We start from the raw sequence: 21,912 nt of genomic DNA on the forward strand, positions 1-21,912 counted from the left end.
TGGGACCGGTAAGTACAGACACAAGGTGACGGCCGGAGAGAGCAATGACAGGTCTGGCGAGTACAGTTGCAGTTATTGTTGCAGTATTTGCACACTGTTGTGTTGTTGCCAGAAAGTCGAGTCCAGTAGATGGGACCGGTAGTACAGACACAAGGTGACGGCCGGAGAGAGCAATGACAGGTCTGGCGAGTACAGTTGCAGTTATTGTTGCAGTATTTGCACAACGTTGTGTTGTTGCCAGAAAGTCGAGTCCAGTAGATGGGACCGGTAGTACAGACACAAGGTGACGGCCGGAGAGAGCAATGACAGGTCTGGCGAGTACAGTTGCAGTTATTGTTGCAGTATTTGCACACCGTTGTGTTGTTGCCAGAAAGTCGAGTCCAGTAGATGGGACCGGTAGTACAGACACAAGGTGACGGCCGGAGAGAGCAATGACAGGTCTGGCGAGTACAGTTGCAGTTATTGTTGCAGTATTTGCACACACTGTTGTGTTGTTGCCAGAAAGTCGAGTCCAGTAGATGGGACCGGTAGTACAGACACAAGGTGACGGCCGGAGAGAGCAATGACAGGTCTGGCGAGTACAGTTGCAGTTATTGTTGCAGTATTTGCACACTGTTGTGTTGTTGCCAGAAAGTCGAGTCGAGTCCAGTAGATGGGACCGGTAGTACAGACACAAGGTGACGGCCGGAGAGAGCAATGACAGGTCTGGCGAGTACAGTTGCAGTTATTGTTGCAGTATTTGCACACCGTTGTGTTGTTGCCAGAAAGTCGAGTCCAGTAGATGGGACCGGTAGTACAGACACAAGGTGACGGCCGGAGAGAGCAATGACCCCGCACGTGTATATCTACGCCGCTCCGCAGCGTGCGGTTTGTAGATCCTTACTGTAGACAATAATACAATCTATAATACATTGTGCAACTATACATGATTTTAAAGCATTAACGTGGGACATAGAATGTAACGCGCTAACAACTGCACTAAAATTATAAAAAGTACTAGTTAAACATTATTGTTCCGCCACAGAATTAAAGATATGACAGGGAAGTCAACGCCCTCTTAGGCTTGGATATCATATTACGCAGCTTAGCATGTTTTATACTTGGAAGTCATGGGGTAATATTGGATTGAGATTATATTCACCGCCATGTTACGTGATTATAATTATACAATACTAAAGAAATTAACGATCGTAAGAAACAATAGCACACCGATTTAAAATCAATAACCGAACAAAAGCATAATTAATTTTCTTATTTTAAATATATCCATTATTCTTCAACATCTACATAAACTACAGTATCAAATCTTTTTTCGAGATATTTAATACTATTTATCTTCTACATAGCCCAATTATACCTTTAAAATGGTATAATTTCTTTTCTAGATGAACTCAGCTCCTTATCAGTTTATGAAAACAATCACAACAAATTCTCACCTGTTGGCAATCATGTATGGTTTAATCTTCTAAAATATTCTTTGCTTAGGTTAGACTTACAGAAGGGGAATAATGCAGAGAGCAGAGAATGAGAACGCCACGCGTATATGGGACAGACGCTGCTAGGTCAATGACCTCTCGATCTATCAGGGACGTAACTAGAAGATCGGGCACCTTGGTCTAATATGTATATTTGTATTTGGGTTTAAAATATTATTGAAATATAAATTTAGATATTTGCCCTGAGACTTATTTGAAAGCCTGTTTTAATTATCATTGAATAATGTACTTTTCATGAAATATTCCCAGTCTCTTCATTTTTTCGTAGGCTTTTAAAACGATTGTGGTGCTACTATCAACTGACCGTTAGGTATGGCTGGAAAGCTGCAATACCAACCAGGTCCTGCCAACTAACCGCTTCGACCACTTGATGTTTTTATTGTAATTAACAATCACGAGGACCATTACAAACTGCTACTGTACCATTCTTATTATGCGTTCCTACACAATGCAGGGTATAAATAAGCATATGCAAGTCATTTAATACATGTTTCAAAATGAGCCGTTTTAACATTTTACGTTCAATTACACAAAAAACTCCATCTTTAAACAAAAGCCAAAACTAGTATAGTTAAACTTAAATTTTGACATAATTTGTTACAATCAGGTAAATTTTACGACACATTACATCTTATATAGTAATAAAAACTAATTTTTACTATTCTGATGTGTTATAATCTGCAGTGAATTTATGCTTTTAAAAATAGGAACACATCATTTTCCATTGATCATAGTTACAATCCTTTCAAATTTAACAAATGATTCAACTGCTAATTAATTATTTTTGGGATACTTGTAACGTTTCTGTGCACTTGAGTGCCACATCCTAGCTAGTCTAAGCTCATAGCCAATCATGAATACCAGAATAACAATCCTTTCAAATTTAACAAATGATTCAACTGCTAATTAATTATTTTTGGGATACTTGTAACGTTTCTGTGCACTTGAGTGCCACATCCTAGCTAGTCTAAGCTCATAGCCAATCATGAATACCAGAATAACAATCCTTTCAAATTTAACAAATGATTCAACTGCTAATTAATTATAATTTTTGGTGATACTGTATACTTGTAACGTTTCTGTGCACTTGAGTGCCACATCCTAGCTAGTCTAAGCTCATAGCCAATGAATACCATAATGTTAGCGTCGCTTGCTAATCCGTGGTGACAATGAGCAACGAGAAAATATTTTTATCGCACGCTACTCTTGCTGTGTATAACAGAATCACACTTTTACACGAACGCTCACTTTATATCACAGAGTTACACACATGAGTTAGTTTTTATTCGTTTTATTATAAACAATTGAAATACATTCTTGCACTCACTTTTTATTACAAGTGCGCTGTGATAATACGAGTCCGTTGTCAATGTTTATCTTCCTCGTTTTCTACTTCGCTACGTTTGTAGTTATTGACCACTAACTCTAACAATCACTTTTGCACTGTAACACATTATCTTCATTTCTGTTTTTATTTAAATTCCTGTTCTCCTCTGTAATGTATAGCTTTCCGTTTCGCGTTCTCATTTTCACTATTGATCAATACACACTCTAAAAAAAATAATAAAAAAAAAAAAAAAAAAAAAAACAGAAAGACTGTAAGGTAAATGAGTAGAATTTGTGTATAAACAAAACAAAACTACAACATATAGGTACCTGCTTGCGTTATGCTTCACAAACGCTCTTGTAGTTACAATGGAAATAAAAAACCAATAGAGTTACAATTTAGTATTAAAAATGGACCCCAACTCGAAGCATCCATTGTCAGCCATAGCGGCCGAACATCCAGGCTAGGGCAAATCACCTATGTAGTACAAGTTCCGTACTACATAATAAACATAATATTATCAAAATTTGTGACAAAAAGTTTGAAAAATATTTTGGCACCGTTTAAAGTGGCACTTTGCCACTTATTTTCATTCAAACAGGGTGCACCATATACGTCTGATTTTGAAGGAAGTCTAGTAATAACTTACGACATAATCCATAAATACTCAGAATTCAGAGTTTATAAAGCAGTTAGGTAACATGTTTGCGTAGGCCTACTAGTACAAGGTCTATACTAACCCCGTAGACTTATACAGGTTATATGCGAATATAAACAAGAGTTTTGTATGTACCATTTACCACAGGATGTTACTGTACAATACATTTAATCCACAGAGCAGGTGTAAACGAGACATTGGAAAATTCACTACATTGTTATTTTTAATATCCAAAGATCAATCTCAGATTAGAAATGTATAACAAAGTTTTACTCCGACATATCTCTGATACTTCATGGGTGTTCTGGGAATGAAACAATAAATTCGATTCAAAATATCAGTAGTGGATTCCCAAGTGATGCATACAATTATTTGTATACAACCAAAACATAAATGAAATTCTCAAAGGTTTACTGTTACAAGAAAACATTGATATATTCGATATTTAACTGTTTGCCTGGCGTACAACCTGTTGTAAGGTAATGTCAGTGATCGTTAAAAGCAAAAATTAGAAATATAGTAGCCGGCGTTAAGATGACACATGAAGGAGCGAGGCTTTATTGATAACATTAAATCAAACCGTTTACAATCCAGAATTATTGAGATGTACAGATGTAGTTACTTTTGAAACTTGTACAATTAATCTTTAACTAAGATAAACCGCACTAAGAAAATTATTACAGTCTTACAAAAAAATTGAAAAAGTGTAACAACATCAACTCACCATTTAGTAACTAAGTTGCACATTGCACATTTAGTTGGTTGGCCAGCTATATAGGCTATTTCGAATGTTTTAAAAAAATCAATTACATATCTGGGGAGTATAGGATCTATATCAACAAGGCGTGTTAAAAGACATCTTCATTTTGCCAAGCAAAAGAGAAAACTAAATCATTACCAAAACAAAGTAAGCCATTTAATGACTCAAATGATATTAATGAAAAGAAAAACTCAGGAATGATGATCGTAACTTTCAAAGACGTGAGAGTACTCTTAGAGCTTTTGCAGATTTGGTTACTCGAGGTAAAGATAAATAAGTTTACACTTACGGTGTGTATAAAATTACATTGAGACCATCTCAAAGTGATTAAGCAAATACATTTTCCTAAAAGAATATATGCATAATCCTTTCAGTTGCCATACATGGTAATATCAGAGAGAATACTGACAATGCTTGGAGAACTTCTTAATAGATGCGAGATTTAAAGAGAACGGTAGAAATACAGAAAACATCATTTGCCAAGAAACCCTTTGGAAGTGACGAGATGCTATACACTGCTAACACAAGAAAAATCATATAAACGCCTTTAGCTATATCCTTCGCCTCCCCATCACCAGTCAAGATAAAAAGACAAACATACGGAAACGGACGAGTGTGAGGAGTTCAACTCCATTTAAACTACGAGTATAATATGGATTTGACAAATCAGCAATATTACGATCACACACCAACACCACAGAACTCTTCAACCTCTACAGAAAGCACAATCATGCATGAGCATTGGAAAATGTAGTGAGGTAACATTTAAATGCCAGTATTTTTATAGTGTAATTAAACCTCATGCATTAAAAACTAGAAATAAATTTAAGGTTATAGGTAAAGAAATAAAAAAGTTCTTCGCCGTAAAAGGAATTATTATAAAACAAACAAATTTGTTTATACCAAATAACACAGTATTTATCAGTGTTCCTGTTTCAGACGAAGACAATAACGATTTAGAGGTGGCGTTGCATGGGATTTAGATTCCTCCATTAACCGCTTCTCTCTCAAAGCCAATTATACCTGATTCCGTTCATTTCCCTACAGATCTCGATTTAATTGTGTACAACCTGCTAAGGTTCTTCACAAAAATATTGGTTCAGGGTTTCTCTGTCAGGGTGCACGCATTTATAGGAAACGATTTTATATTTTCATCTACGAAGCCCAAAAGAGCATATGGATCTGGATGAGTTACGTTTGATTGCTAAAGAATGTAATATGATGGCTGTATAAGAATGTAATCGGCATATTCTCGAGGTCGTTCATGGGTGTTCTCCTGGTAAAATTAGAAATGTTCGAAGTATGGCAAGGTACCGAGCCCTCGTCGAGGCGTCAGGGAAGGACCTGCAAGCAGCTGGATAAATATCTTCTTACTCGTTGACTAATAGTTTTCTGAGCCAACTAGACGTGATTACCACATAGACGTACCGTAAACGATACATATCTAACAATGTCACTTAAATCAAATGATATGCAAAAAGATCAACGCTCTGTTACCTGTTGTTTTATGCCAGTAGTTTGAACTAATTTTGATTAGCACACATATTTAATGTGTAAGGTCGGAATGTTTGATTTCATTAATAATTGTTTGGCGTAGGGGGTGCATGGCATATTAGATTAGCATGTTTTTCCTATTAACCAAACTATCTTGCAAATCCATCGAATAAAATGTTAAGGTAATGGGATTACCCACAGGTTCAAATCTCTCAATCAATCAATCACTCAAATCACCTTATTCCACATATTTAGTATATACAAGAAAATGCAAAGCTTATTCGTATGGAAAATTCCAACATGACTATAGGTCAGAGTGCTGGGAAGAGTTCTTTCTTAAATTTACATACCATTACATAAAAACTATATTAATGTATGACAGAATAAAAATAAAATTTCTTTAAAAGTATAACCTAAACTAATAACAACATTGAATAGAAAGGATCACAACTAATAAAAACAACTTGTCTAACAAACAATTAACCATGCTGTCACCTTCCGCTTATATACAATGACGCTTATCTTGCAAGGAAAAGACAGTTGTGAGAGAAAGGTTGAAGTTAGAGAAAGGAAAATTCCTTTTGTAAAATTAATGAATTTGATGAGGAGTCCATTTGAAGACTAACCACCTCACTCTGTTCCAACAGGTTCCCCCTTTGATAAGGTGTTCACAGCTAAAATTCCTTCGTCTGCTGCTGGACCTGATGTCATTACCCATAGGCGGTGGAAAGCAGTTCTGATAGCTCTTTATTTAACTTTCTTAGCTCTGGTGACTTACCGGAAAATGTTTTGAGGCAATTTTTTGGCTATTATTGGCATATTCTTAAATTTACATACCATTACATAAAAACTATATTAATGTATGACAGAATAAAAATAAAATTTCTTTAAAAGTATAACCTAAACTAATAACAACATTGAATAGAAAGGATCACAACTAATAAAAACAACTTGTCTAAGAAACAATTAACCATGCTGTCACCTTCCGCTTATATACAATGACGCTTATCTTGCAAGGAAAAGACAGTTGTGAGAGAAAGGAAAATTCCTTTTGTAAAATTAATGAATTTGATGAGGAGTCCATTTGAAGACCAACCACCACACTCTGTTCCAACAGGTTCCCCCTTTGATAAGGTGTTCACAGCTAAAATTCCTTCGTCTGCTGCTGGACCTGATGTCATTACCCATAGGCGGTGGAAAGCAGTTCTGATAGCTCTTTATTTAACTTTCTTAGCTCTGGTGACTTACCGGAAAATGTTTTGAGGCAATTTTTTGGCTATTATTGGCATATACGAGATATATGTTTGCATAACTTTATCATACGTAGCAAATCATCCTTGTCCAGAATCTTGTTAAATAATCGGATATATATATATATATTTTTTTATTTGCTTTAAAACTTTAATAGTGTCGCAAATGCCTCAGGCTAGTTCTATATTCTCGTATGAATTACCATGTGGTCCTGACTGCTGACAATGAAAGAATATGTTCGCTAAGTCAAACATTTACAGTGAAATTCGAACTTGGTATAACTTTATCCTAATAATTAGATTTAATGATATCAAATATATTAATTTACAAATAAACTATTCAGAAACAAATTTCAGAAATATGCTTTTTATACAACATATATATATATATATATATATATATATATATATATATATATATATATATATATATATATATATATATATTTAGCAAGTTCATTGATAATGCTTAGTGAGATCCCCATTGAGAAAGCCTATTCCTAGAAATACAAATAGGTTTGTTGATTAGAATCAGAAAGCCCAACAGCTCATATACCAAAAATATGGCAAAGTTTTGTAGTGGAAATATATGTCAAAGATGGAATATTATATCTGTATTATGACCTTTTATTATGGGGCAGTTGTGATAATATTCTTTTTCAAGTAGTATTGCTTATTCACGATTGTAAAAAGGCTCTTTAAATAAAATATGAATTGAAATACAGAGCTATATGACACGTTTTACAGCATTAAATACCTGACTTTGTCACCCTATCGATGTACAAAACCACCCTCTACGTCAATTTATACGTGGCGTGACGAAGGCGGGCGGGGCCACACACAAGATATTAAGTACATTAAGCTTAGCACAGTTAAATTGTTCCACGCAAAATGTTAGCAAGACAAGGTTTATTTTTTATAATAATACTTTGTCTGATGCGTTTTATAACTTGAGAGGATATAATATCATATGTAACATAGAGTTATCTAATTCAGTAGTACCAATGTCATCATGTGTGTTAATAACAAAATTGGTTTTTATTTCCAAAGTTATTTAAGTGATTTATGTTCTATTAAACATAGTTTTTATTTTAGTTATTGCTTTGAAATGAATACAATATAAATAAATATATATTACATTTGAGTAAGTTAATACGTATTATGTACTAATTCAAATTTATACTCTGTTCAATTTAAGATATATTTGTCTTAAATTAATTCATATTGTATGTCAATAGCACTATAAAATATCGCATATAAAAGTCCTTTGACAAATACCTAACGTAATTAACATAAAATACACGCCTTAATGCATATTTTCATATAGTACCAAGCAACAAACAATGTATCCATATATATTATACGATATTTTAGTGGTCCGTGTGTCATATGTCTAATCGTCTGTAGCACAATTTTTAATTTTGCAGACGCAATTTGCACAGCTGATATTGTTTGTTCTTTATACTCGTTGGAATGATATTATCACTAAAATTGTTGATTTTTTGATAAGGACACTTCTTTACAGATATGTCGAGATCAGTATGTTATCTCAGTGGACAGTTTTTTCGTGTAAATTCGTTGCATTTGCAACAAAAACCGGCATTACGGCTCTTGAGCACAGGTAAACATAACTTTTGAATGTTATTATAGGTTAGGTTGTCTTAACACCAAGATTGGTAATTAAATTAGTCGACTAAGAATATTTATTTTGCAGTGTCAATGAAAACTATTAGAGAAGGGGTTATCTCCTCTGCAGTTCTTATCAGCTTTTTTGGCAATAAGAAGCTGGCATGATAATGCCTCTATAGTTCTTTTCACACTTCTCTTTAGCTCAAGAATGATGTTGGAAATGATTCTGGTGATCAGTCCATTATTTACTTTCTTTTTTTCTTTTTTCCCAAAAACCATAGGCATACCTAAACTTTCCTGGATAGTTGTTGGTAAGTTATAAAAAAATTAAATGTTTTAAGCACCCTCAATTTTATCTTTTTATTAGCACCATATGGAAAGCAGTTGGCGAGTAGAAGGATAGGCAGAAGTGTATTAAAGTATATTTAAATATTTTATATATTCGAAATAAAGAGAAATAATAGATCTTTTTATTTTTTCATCCGCTTAATTTTTAATTCTTAGTTAATATTAATAATAGTTTTTAAGCCTGACACATTTACTTTATTATAGGTAGGCTACCTTTTAAATTATTACCAAGAATTTAGTAGAACTTGAGCTATTCAGTTCTTATTATAGGCTACCAATATCATGAGACTGTGGTATCTAAAATAAGCTAAATAAATGTATTTGGTAGCTATTTTGTTTGATTTTTTTAAAGTTAACTTTAATTTTTATTTAGATTGTAATTTTTAAATGAAATATTTTTACAATCTCGAAATGAGTTATTTGGCCCAGATAGTTTAATTTATTGTTACAATTTAATTAACCTGTATCAATTGATTGTATCTGTGTATAATCAAAGAATATCGCTGTTAATATTGTTATAAAAAACTGATTCAATGAGTACATGATACGTTTTTAGTAAAGATACTTGCTCAATAACTTCATCCACTGAATCTAAAATCATTGATTGAAGCCTAGTCTGATTGTTAAACTTGGGCTCAGAATCGTCCCTGAAACTGTTCTAGTTTTCTACTTTTAGTTGTACTCTAGTAACATGATTTGTGAATTCAATTTCATCATTAGTTGTTGAAGAGGAAGAGAGTTCATCATTGTCAATGTAACAATCTATTTGACTTGCGTAATCCACTCCATCCATTCTTACTGTATACAGAACCTTAAAACTATGCTGTTTTGTCTGCTTGGTTATTTATTTCCAAAAATCAAAATAGCCAACTGTTCACAAATATATAGCTCAATTCATAGAGAAAATCAATATTTCTCAAACTCAACTATCAAGTGCTGTATCCTGAAACAGAAAACTTCATATGATATTAGCCTACGAGATAACACTATCCAGATATTCTCTGGCATTTACGGTACCATGCGGTTCGTCCAAGTGGGTTAAGTATCTTGATCTGTCACGTGTTTTACAGTTTTATGGGTGAAATACTTAAACCCCTGTAAATAAGTGAAACTAAAGGGTAGACTTCAATAAGCGGCCTACACTTATTATTCAATTGTTATTATTGAATGGATTAACTGTTTTTATCCGAATGAATAATTAAATTTTGCAATTTTTAAATTTATGATTTCAAATTAGTTATAGTAATTTTTAATATAAGCAATAAACAGCAAGGAAGTAACTAATTTTTGAAGAATTTTAAAATAACAATATGAGGAAATTTTGTGAGTTATTTCGGTACTTTGGGATTATACCGACCACACCCAGACATGAATCGTTATTTCACATTTCGTTTCTACTGATTACTAGATTAGCGTTAGAACAATATTTCGTCAATATAAAACAGGAATTGTCTTATCGCAAACACCTCCCCATCCTCAGACAGAGGTCAAAGTCGAGCGTCTAGTAGATAACGTGATTGCAGAGTCTCGCCGCCCGTTCAGCTGGTGCATCGCTTTGTTGTACTTCCGTGTTTTACCTCTACATTTCTCCAAACACAAAAATTCAACAAAAACAAACATTTACCAAACTAAACTCTTTATTAAAAAAACACTAAAAACTTGTTTTTATTCTTGATCACATTCCGCCACCCAAAATGCGAGTGCCTCCGGCCATCAGCGCGGGCATTGACAGCACCTTCGGTGCTGCCCCGCGCTGATGTCGACGAAAGAAAAACATCCCTCGAGATAGTACCTATCAGTAAAATATCAAATTCTAGAGGGGCTAATCAGAAATATAAATTGAATTGTAATGGAAAGGCAATTATGTACCGTGCAAATCACGTGATGCCGCGCGGCCTGCCGTAATCAGGATTCTCGAGAAAGATAAGATAACAGCGACAACAATACCGATCACAATACCTGGAAATGCTTGTAAGTTTGTAATTTTGTAATTGAAGAGTTGTTTTTACGTTCTATCATGTTTGTTTCTATAAATTTCTATTTTTGTGTTCTTCATACTAGTGTGGTCGGTATAATCCCAAAGTACCGTATTTTTAATATAAGCCCAAGGAAGTAACTAAGTACCGTTATTTCTATATAAGTTACACATGTGGGTTTGGCTCCTGATTACCCTTGGGGAGAATACTTTCCTCCACTTAACAAAGGCGGTTTGCTCACTGCTATCAGGGTAAGATGTAAATATTGTAACGTTTTTCTGATATGTAGGACATAGTTGGTTTGTTATTTTGTAATGTTATTGTTCAATTTATATTATTACAATTGTAATGTATTATTCTTGTTTTTAATGTATTATAACTACTGTTACATTCAATTATTATACGATTTCGAAGTTTCATAAAATATCGAATCGTTCGTTAATAACAATCGAATAATGAATGTATGCCTCTTATTAATGTTATGAAAACTATAAGTAGGCTATAAGTAGGCTACATACAATAATATTGGATCAATCCACATTATATTTAGACAACTGTTAGTGGAGGATATAAGTCTACGTGTGAGCTTTTATTTGATTTTGATCCGATTAAGATAACATTTTTTTACAAGATAGGTACCGGTACAATTTATTCATATATAGCCTAGGTACAAGTGTACTGTTTTTGAGTATGTAACTTTAGAATTATATGAAAAAATTGTTATTAAATTACCATCTTAATTCTTGAACAGGCGATTCATAAAACATCATCATTGGTAACTATAGAGAGCTTTTAAAGTCATTATCTTAGGTGTGTAATGTTGTAAACCACTAAGGGCAGTATTTCCTTGGCAGTCTTGGTGTTTGCCCATTCAAATGAGCAGATGCTAGCTGTTGTAAATTAATAAGTGTGCTCAATTTTGAAATTATGTTTGGATTTAATGAAAATATAACTTAAGGGGAAAAAATACTGATAAAATCAGTGAACACAGGTATTGGTTTAAGTAATTTTTTGTATTCAAAAGATGTTTTGAATTTGAATTTACACTCTATGGATTACCTATAATTGGTACTATACATGTTTGGGTAGTAGATCATGAAGATAATCGGCACTAACTCAGCCATGCCGCTTGGGAAGAAGGTTAGGCTCAATTCGAGCATCTAGTCAAAAGTGAATAGAGGAGGGACCTGCTTTATGTTTAGTTTTGTTAAAACCTTAAACAGTAAGGGAGCCCATTTACTCCAATGATCTTTCTCAATCGTCTAGTTGTCAAAGTAAATAGAGGAGGGCCCTGCTTCACATGTAGGTTTGTTAAAACCTTTAACACAAAGGGAGCCTTATCTACTCCAGCAATCTTTCTCAATCGTAATAAATAAAATGTATTGGTTAAGTTATCCGTTTACCTCAATATCTTAACATTTATGGTTAATAATGTGCTGCTTTTGTACATCAAATTAGGTTGCCCAGGAGATGTAAGTGACATCTGTCTTTTCTGTACTCTAAGTAGGTTCTACAAACCAGCCAGAAGAGAACCCTCCTAGTGGATAGTAGAAAATTAAGAACTGTTATTATTGAATGAATCATACCAAACATACAGATCTTTTATGGCTTATGTGTTAGCCTAGAATTAATGCTGAACACGTTTAGGTACAGATAAAATACAGTGCCAGAGTGTAAAGAGATTCAACAACACTGTTATAAGAGCTTTGTTAGTGAGAGATTCTTTTCAGGTACTTATACATTGTACCGACCACATTAATTTTTTTGATGCTTTCCATTAAAAATAAGAAAAACATGTGATCACAACTGTTCTGCATGTGGATTAAGCTACCCTACCATGATGTAATTTATTACTTTGTTATACTCATATCTGAAAACTTTCCTATCCAGGGCAAATATAGTATCTTGAGAATAAGAACAAATTCTTACCTAACTGTCACACTTGTGCTTCAACCTACCGTACCCAAGGGTCAACTGCCCTACATGAAAGCTGGGTGCCCTATCGACTGGACACTCAATTGATTGCCACCAGATCAATTGTTATGATGGGTTGCCTATTGAGAAAAGATTTGACAGGAACAAAACAACAAGGAAATGTAGCATACCCAGTATTAAAAACCTATGGTGATAAGTTTATTGTGTAAAATTACAAACATTTAAGGTTATGTTAATTAAAGTTTGACAATTCATTTCTGTAAAATCTCTGATTTAGCTTACAGCTTTGAAAGAACATCAGTTCATATGAGGCTCATGGCCAAATTGTCAAAATCCATTGCACTTTTAACAGATAGTGCTTGAAATGTGTTTGCTTATCCTTTCATGGATTACACAAATTACAATAATTTAAAATGTTTCGATGCACAAGGAGTCTAAGAAAAACTTACTTATAAGCATAAGTAAAGTCATATAGTCTTAAATATATCCATGTGGTGGAAAAATTACAATGACAATTTGAAAATCCTATACATTTATAGTAATTGAATGGTTTTTAATGCTAGCCAGGTTCAAAAAGGAAAATTCTAAACATAGGCTAACTTCTAAATCATTTTAAATCTTGATAAATAAATAGTAATATGTTGAGCACATTTTGTTTACTAAATAAGTTTATTTAGAGCTATTGAAACCATTTAGAGGTCCAGTTCCTTTAAACATAATTTTTACTATTCAATATTTTAAATACCAAACCCATTATGTGTTACACAAAGGGAGACTTAAACAAATATGTTTTATTTTAGAAAAATGTCTTGTTAATACAAGATGAATCTTAATTAATATTTTAATGGAATTCCAGCCATACCAAAACACCAGACAGTTCTCTCAGCTTTGTATGAAAGAATTAGTTAATATCTCTATGCATACAAATTTAAGTTCTTTTTGTTTGGGTTTTCACTTTTGAACCAGTGCTTCAACTACTTGATTTTCCTCTGCTCTTCACCATAGAGATAGGGACCGAAATAGATCATACTGTTATTGTCTACCAGCTAGTACTGATAACTTATATTTTTTAAGGTGGTAAATATTGGAAAGAAATGCAATCAGTGATTATAATTCAAGGTGAAAAGTGCAAGGACTGTTTCAATGACTTAAAATAGGTTATGTGCTTACGTCAATATTCCAATGAAGTGTACAGTGTTTTAAAGCAATAACACCTTTATTTGAAAGGTTTCTCTCCTCAAATTATGTCTTGTCTTTGTAAAGGCTTCAGGGATCAGTTCTACACAAAATGAATGATTTCTTCAGTTTTATCTCCATAGCTGCTGCTCTTTAAGTATTGCACTCAACTTGCACAATTGTGAAAATTTAGGGTATAGGAAATGAACAATGGGGATTGAGTTTGTGACACATCAAGTATTTAAAAAATGTATTATCACATTTTTGTAGGTTTATGGTTGGAGTGTTTAGGATTATCCAACCTATTAGAATATTTACAAAGCATTAAAAGTATTTATAGTCTTCATTTGGCTTGTTGTAGTGTTAACGAAAGACAATAAAATAAAATAAAGTGAACATTTACAATTTGACAATAATATTAAATCTGTAAGTTATTACTGGACAAGGTAGGAATACACCACACCACGTGTCACAACTGGCTTTGCTATGGTTGCATGCAACATTTCAAATCTATAGTTCATTACATTCTTGAGATGTCCTTAGGCAAACAGACAGTCATACAGAAAAGAAGGTAAAACAATTACGTACCATAGACGTCATTTTTGTTGAAATGCAAAGTTTCATACCAAATTTAAAGCCTACGTATGAAATATTTCATGACACATCTTAATACATAGATTAACATTTTTGTTCATTAAGTTGGCTTTCGTATAAGTGTTTAAATAAAAATCTACTCACCAAGTGACTATAACATGATGTTGTATATGTTAGGATAGTCAGGCTAAATGTGTTAATATGTCACATGTTTGAATGTGTTATGGGTGTATTCAGTTTGTTTACAAATTTGTTTAGTTTGCTATTCACTGATGCTCAGCAAAATTGGAGTAGCATGCAACATCATTAACCTAAATTTTCCTCATATAGAAATGAAGCCTCATGCACAATTTCAAGTCCAGAGATTAGTTCGTTGTGGAGATATTGTGTAGACAGAAAGACAAAAATAAAATTTGTCCAGTCCCACGATTTATAGAGTTTACTAAAACTCAGACAATCACTAATTCTGTGAGGTGAACTGTGCTGATTACATATCTGAGAAAATAAACGCACCATCATTTTTCTTAAATTTTATTATTATGTAATAAAATATTTATCTAATACATCAGGTTCAACCCTTTGAGTGCAAATATCCTATTCTCCCATATTAAGGATTTTTGGTTATATTGTTAAAATGCCTGAAATTATTTTTAAGATGTTTTTGTTGCCTGGCTGTTTATCTCTGTCATTTATTGGAAATTTAAATAAATTTATATAATTTTGTTATTAAAAGGACATTCTCAGAGAGTTTATTTCATCTTGGTTTACATCTGTCAATAGAAACTACAATTGTTACAGCAAAATCCATTGTTATCAATTACTTCTGGGCAACCACACATAAGTAATAAAAAAATTGGAGATATTGGGGGAAGGGATAACTGGATCAATTAGACTAGTGTACTGCAGAGGGTGAGATGCTTGCAGTTAGCAGGACTATACATGAGGCAGTCCTCTGCCTGCTTTAACCGGTAGAGGCTGAAACAGAGCTAACCTCCCTTCCTTCCAAAGTGATAGGGCTGAGATAGCGCCCACTGTCCCTCTTGCTCTAATCCCCTCCACATCCGGAATATACCATAATTAAGATTTGCATTAAGAGCGGAAGACATGCAGAAGTTTTAGTTTTAAGTACAACAGAGGTTTTCTCAATGTCATCCTAGGAACACAAAATTATCAAATGGATAAATATGAGGAGTAGTCCAAACAAATAGGACATATGATATTTTTGCATGTACAATAGGTTGAGATAATTTTTACTGAATAATTCATCTAGTTGAGTCTGGCAGAAAAAAGGAGATAGACAAGCCAGTTGGAAATGGAGATTGTATCTATAATTTGTTTCTATTTGTTACTATAAGTTCAAGTGAAATGTCCGTCTGAGACAGTATTATACTTATATCATTTTGTGTATCATACATTTTGTTTCTTACATCTTAATCTAAAAATAATTTGCCAAACATTTATTGATTCATTCTGTTGAATGACGAACACTATAAATGATCTAACTTACCCTATTTTTACGTAACTTGGTGTATATTTTCTAAATTAATTAGTACCTATGTCAAACTATTGTTTTACTGCTTATTACAAAGTAAGTTTAAGATTTAGCTAGAAATTCTTTGAATAATTAGATAAAAAAAATATATTTTGTAATGAGCAGACCTGAAAGAAAAAAAGTTGAAACTTAATAAAAACATGTTTGAAATGTGCAAAATATAGCCTTAGAAATTGTATAATCTATATGGAAATAAAGTTTTTCATAATCTTTAAATAATTAATTTAATCTTCTTGCTTGAGTTGGGAGTTGTCACTAGTTTGTCAGATAGGCAGAGGTATAAGCCTACGTAATTGACATTTCTTTCTCAAAGTGTTAACTACATTAAAAGTTAATTAAATTTATTATTAAGAGCATTTAATAAGACAGAATTCCTTTAGCAAATTAATATTTCCACTACCATTAGATTTATTAACATGCTTGGAGTATATTTATTGTACAGACTTGAATCAAAGTTTTATCTGTAAGGTTAACATGCTCTTTTAGAACTTTTACTTGTCCACTGAGCGATATCTCGTAACTCATAACTAACCAGTAAGTAACTCATAATCTTATGATAAAATAAACTTTCAGGTAATGGACAGACGACCACAGTTATTTCTGGGCGTTGGCGCAGATTCTGGCGCAGCTGGGTACCGATCCCGACAAGCGTTGGTGTTACGGTACTGGCAGTGCTGCAATGGCGCCGGATACAGAGAAACAGGAGTGAGGAGCAACGGGTGGCAGTTGCCAAGGACTGGGAGGTCAGTTCTCTTCCTTCTTAATTTCAGTAATCCTATTTGAGTTATTTAGTTTTGTTTTTTATTTTTTCCACTTACACTGATGAAGTTGAAAAAATGCTACTTTGATAGAAAAACCGAATCTTCATAACAAAAATGAAAAAGCTGTGGGTTTATATTGAAATGTGTCCATAAGTGTGTTCCCTTGACGGATACCATATTTTAGATATTTTCCATGACCGATTGGAGTAAAGCGATTTGTCCAATTAATGATTAATATGTTTTGTAAAACATATATCTAGTGTTATTCAGTCTTAACTTTGGCCTTTTCCCTAAGAATCTTTTATAGGATGATTTGGATTGATAGGAAAAAGCACGCTGTTTAGCCAGCCAACCTATGACTCATCAGAATGTTAGTTGTTGTCAGGGATCTTCATAAGGGTATACCTTCAGAAGGTAGGCGTGATCGATTCATGTCTGAGAACATAACAATTTTAGGTGTTATCTTATCTGAAAGTGGCCAATTGCTTGGCATTGTTCCTTAGATGTCACTAAAGCGCTTCAGTGGAGTCATTTGCCATTGTTAATGTTTTGGCAGAATTGACGAGATAGTTTATGAGAGTGTAGGATAGGCATTAAGAGGGAAGACCAATTGTGTTTCAAGTGACAATTGAGAGGTTAAGAGTTTGCTATGTGGGTCACGGACTGGTTATTTGGATCTAATATTGTTTGCTTTTTTTTAAATTAGTTTTTAGGGCCACAACACTTAATGTGAGCTTTGACATTTGAGACCAAGCATCAATTTTGAAACTTTTATTTATAATCTCTTGTTTGTTGAATAAAAAGTGGTCTTTATACAACTCTAGATCAAATAAAGGAGGAGGCATGAATACAGAAGAGCTTCCTTTCAATCCGGCCAGATGAGTTGATAAATACCTTATACAACAAAAGATGTTTCAGTGTGTGTGTTTATGCAAATCCTTATTAGAAAATAAAATATCTGCTGTATGTAAATTTTAGAATGCATATTGCCAGAGTGATTTTTATAAAGCTTGCTGTTACAGGTTTAACTAAAATGTAGTTATTTTGTTTATTTAGTTGCAAAATGTTAATTCCAAGAACAATTATGTAAACGCTAACAATAAAACATTGGTATTGATTGGAAAAACAAGACAAGTTATGTAAAATTACATAATTCCTTACATTTTAGTTCAAAACTAGTTTTTAGTTAGATATTTTCTTCATTAAATAATTAGTTGTGCTGTTATTTTTGAACAGCTGGGTTTAAAATGTTTGCTTATTAGATAAACTGTTATGGTATTTTAAGATTGTTTCATTGTTATATTCCTTAATATTTTAGTGACTCTGTTCCATTTTTATTTATGAATTGGTTTTGCATTGAAAAGTAACTATTGAAACTGAAAAGAGTAATCAGACTGCTGGTTGAAATGTTCTTTGGAAGGGTAAAATGTGCTCTTTATAATCTTATTTAACTTTATCTTTATCTTTTGACAAACAGTTTTGGAAATACTTTTAATAGTTATTGATTCTATATTTGTTACATTGGGTTTTATTCTTAATCAAATCGCATGTTTGCTAATTGATTACTGGTCATTGTTTCAATGTTTGAATCAAAATATATTTGTATGTATCTTTGTTATAGGAGCTGTATACAGCATAAAATTAAACTTGCCTGTTTAGCACTCTTGTATAACAAATCTCTTTTATTAGTAATTGTAAATGCTGCTTAATGAATTAATTTTTATTTGATTAAAATTGATTCTTTCCTCAATAGTGAATATACTTTACTATACTGTTTTGAGGTTTGTAACTGTTATGAAAATTTGGTTTTTGGATTCTTAGATTTTTAACCCTTCTTGTGTAATTTTGCCTCTTTGTAGACAATTTCAGAGCTTTCTAAAGAAAAATAACAGTAAAAGATATTTAAAATATAATGAATACACATTAACATGTAGTTTTTTCAGAATAAATTAAGAATATTATAATGACAAAACAAAGTGTTTGATATATTTAGCCATTATTTGCCAAATTTCATGTAGTTTCTAAAAAAGGTTTACTGAAATAAAATAAGGTAGACAGAATTTTATATAACACAAAAGTAATAGTGTGAAAAGATTATTTGGTTAATCAGTGTTATTGTAAAAAATAGAAACTTTATGGGTAAGTTATTTTTATATGAGGCTGTTTTGGGAAAGAAAATATAAAGAGTGACATTCAAACAAATATTTAATTAATCTATTTTACATAAAAAAAGTGTCCCTAAGTTTTTTAGTAATAAGATTTTTCTACTAAACTTTTCATAAACACTCACTATAATTCATAAACCAAAAGAACAATGCTAGGAACAATATAATAAACACTGCACAAAAATTGCTTCTGTAAATCTTAGGTCTTAAGCTTACGAGATTGGTTTCATCATCTAAGCACGGTTTAATATATAAAATTAGAAGTGCCAGAGGGCTACCTAAATGGGGCTCTGGAATTTCCCCTGGACAAAAATTTTAAAGATTTGTGAAAATATGGGTTTTTGTTCCATCCAAAAAATAGTTTTAGGTGACCATTTATCATGAGACCACAAGACAGCGAATTAGAATGGAATATTTGAAACTCAGGTTTGCATACCCGTAGATCCCAATATGGATTCATGGGCCCATATAAATGACTTATTGTTTATTAATTAGTACTTATACCAAGAATAAAGTTCATTAACACAATGTAACGTATGTTAAAATATATTATTAAAGGCTACTTTGTTTTAATGATGTTTTGAATTAGTAATTAATATATATAAGTTACCACATCGAACCTAAAATACAATGTTTTTCAATAATTTAAAATTGTTAAAGTACAGAATGTTTCTAATTGTAGCTTTTTACATTTATAATTAAATGTACAAATGTAAGAAAGTTTCTAGTTAATGTTCTGTACTGTTTACATCTGAGACTAACATCCTAATAATATTATAAATACAAATGTGGCTTTGTTTTATTTGCTTTTCACGCGTAAACTGACGGTATATTCAACTGATTGTACTAAAATTTTACATGGACATCTTAGCATCTCTGGTTAACATATGGGCCTATCCTTATTTCAAAACCCATGTGGGTTATGCCCCACTGGTTCCTAAGGTAGCAAAAAATTCCATCTTGGTCTTTAAAGTTATGTAATGTAAATTTAAAGAATCTTTTAAATGTAATCAACTGTTCTGTGTAATCATTGTGCAATGTGAGCACAACCATATATGTTAATTTAACCACTATTTTCAATTTGTTTACATTTATAGTGTGAAAGCATAGAGTAAACTTGATAGTAACAACATTTCTTATTTTAATCTTTTTTGCATCGCTGTTGAACACAGAGTAAGAAAATATCCAGATAAGAAAATTAGAAGTTTTAGTAAAAATATACTTTTAACTGTACATTTTTAGCAAATATTAAATATTGGATATAATAGACAAAGTTATTATCTAACTTTTACTATAAATTTAAAGACTGTTATAAAGTCCATCTTAATTGTTTTTTGACAGAAGTAGGTTTCTCAAACCTGTGTAAGTATGTATATTTGCTTGATCAGGAAACAAGTCAAAATCAACTATGGATAGAAAAATACTAAGATCGGAGTAAATTAAAATAGCCATAAATGTACACTTCTGAGATTTTTTGATTTGTGGCAACAAGGCAAACTCAACATTGGCTACAAAAATATAATTCAATTGAATCAGAAGTGCTCATACACGTACAAAGCCTACAAAATTACTTGCGAACCCGTGAGTAAGAGCTAGTTATAAAGGAAATATACAATATTAACCATATATCATAATTTAATTCATAAGAATTCATGAACTCAAAATTTTCATAAAAAATAACATTACAAATTGAATATGCCCTTATCATTATGATTTCTTAATCATTTGTTTAAATTCATGTCATTTGCTTCATTTTTTCCTTTTTAGAGCAAGGTTTTAATGTGGCATGGTTTGTATTCATTGATAGGGGAGCCAACTAGTCTTATTAATAATAAGTCATACATATTTTCAATATAATGAGTATCTTGTGGGAGTCATTATCAAATTCATCATGGAGAAACCCCTTTTGCATTCAGCATTAGAAACAGCAACTGTGTTTATTACAGAAATTAGCTTCTACAGATGTGGAAGCTATGCCTGGATAGTTGGTATGTTTCCAGAGAATATTGATTTCACATCTTGTGTATGGATTTTGAAACCTCTGGGTAAATTTTTTTGAATTTTGAATGTGTCACAAAGTTTGGAAATATTGTCTTCTCCATAAATAATTGGGACACAAAATATCCTCAAACTTTTAATTTGCGTTTTAGACCCAGAAAGTCTATCTGGCTCAAATTATTAGCTAAGCTCCAGTAAAATTGTTTCTTAGGTATTTTAGGAAAGTCATGTAATTTTTACATAATCTACTTTGATTGAACACTCCACTTTAAGAATAATCTACTCGTCTGTACCATACTTGTATATTAAGTGATATATCTTCATGGACTTAAATCAGTTTCAGATTTATTTTTTTAACTGCATAGAAAGATTTGCATATTCTCATCATGCAGTAGAGGTTGTGAATGAGAGATACAGAATACAACATGTTGGCAAGACCTAAATATCACAACTAGGGTCTAGAGAGCATTTTCAAAATGCTGGTACAAAGCATTGTAATTATTCCAAACAGCTTTATCAGAAATAGACTTCATGCAACACAGCGTGTATCCAGCACATGACCAATTTCTAAAATTTGCTATTGTAGGCTTTTTCCAACTTCCTCAAGCTGCTTACTTATTTTTAGTTGAGTTGCTGTAATTATTTTTCTTATCTTAACCATGAAAGTTTTGTTAACTCCTTATACTATTTACTCATGCAACCTTAACTCTAGGTAGTGGTTTGAACAATGCCAAATTATTAAGTGGGACTTTTTCTTTTAGCTGTTTAGTTACTTAGGAATTTTTACTTAGGA

The 21,912-nt window shown here is 32.4% G+C and overlaps 1 protein-coding gene across 2 annotated transcripts in view; it reads left to right on the forward strand.

Moving 5' to 3' along the window:
• The first annotated feature begins 8,432 nt into the window (after window positions 1-8,432).
• Window positions 8,433-21,912, forward strand: part of LOC124362019 (phosphatidylserine decarboxylase proenzyme, mitochondrial-like) — a 32,258-nt gene continuing 18,778 nt past the window's right edge. The window contains exons 1-2 of one of the 2 annotated variants that reach the window (XM_046816172.1): window positions 8,433-8,606; window positions 16,769-16,938. In XM_046816172.1, the coding sequence (XP_046672128.1) occupies window positions 8,513-8,606; window positions 16,769-16,938 (264 nt within the window). In that variant the 5' untranslated portion in view covers window positions 8,433-8,512. Of the gene's footprint in view, window positions 8,607-8,711; window positions 8,926-16,768; window positions 16,939-21,912 lie in introns of those variants that run through there. The other variant, XM_046816164.1, reaches the window with a different exon arrangement.

This window comes from Homalodisca vitripennis, chromosome 1 (genome assembly GCF_021130785.1).
Source record: "Homalodisca vitripennis isolate AUS2020 chromosome 1, UT_GWSS_2.1, whole genome shotgun sequence".
NCBI lineage: Eukaryota > Metazoa > Arthropoda > Insecta > Hemiptera > Cicadellidae > Homalodisca > Homalodisca vitripennis.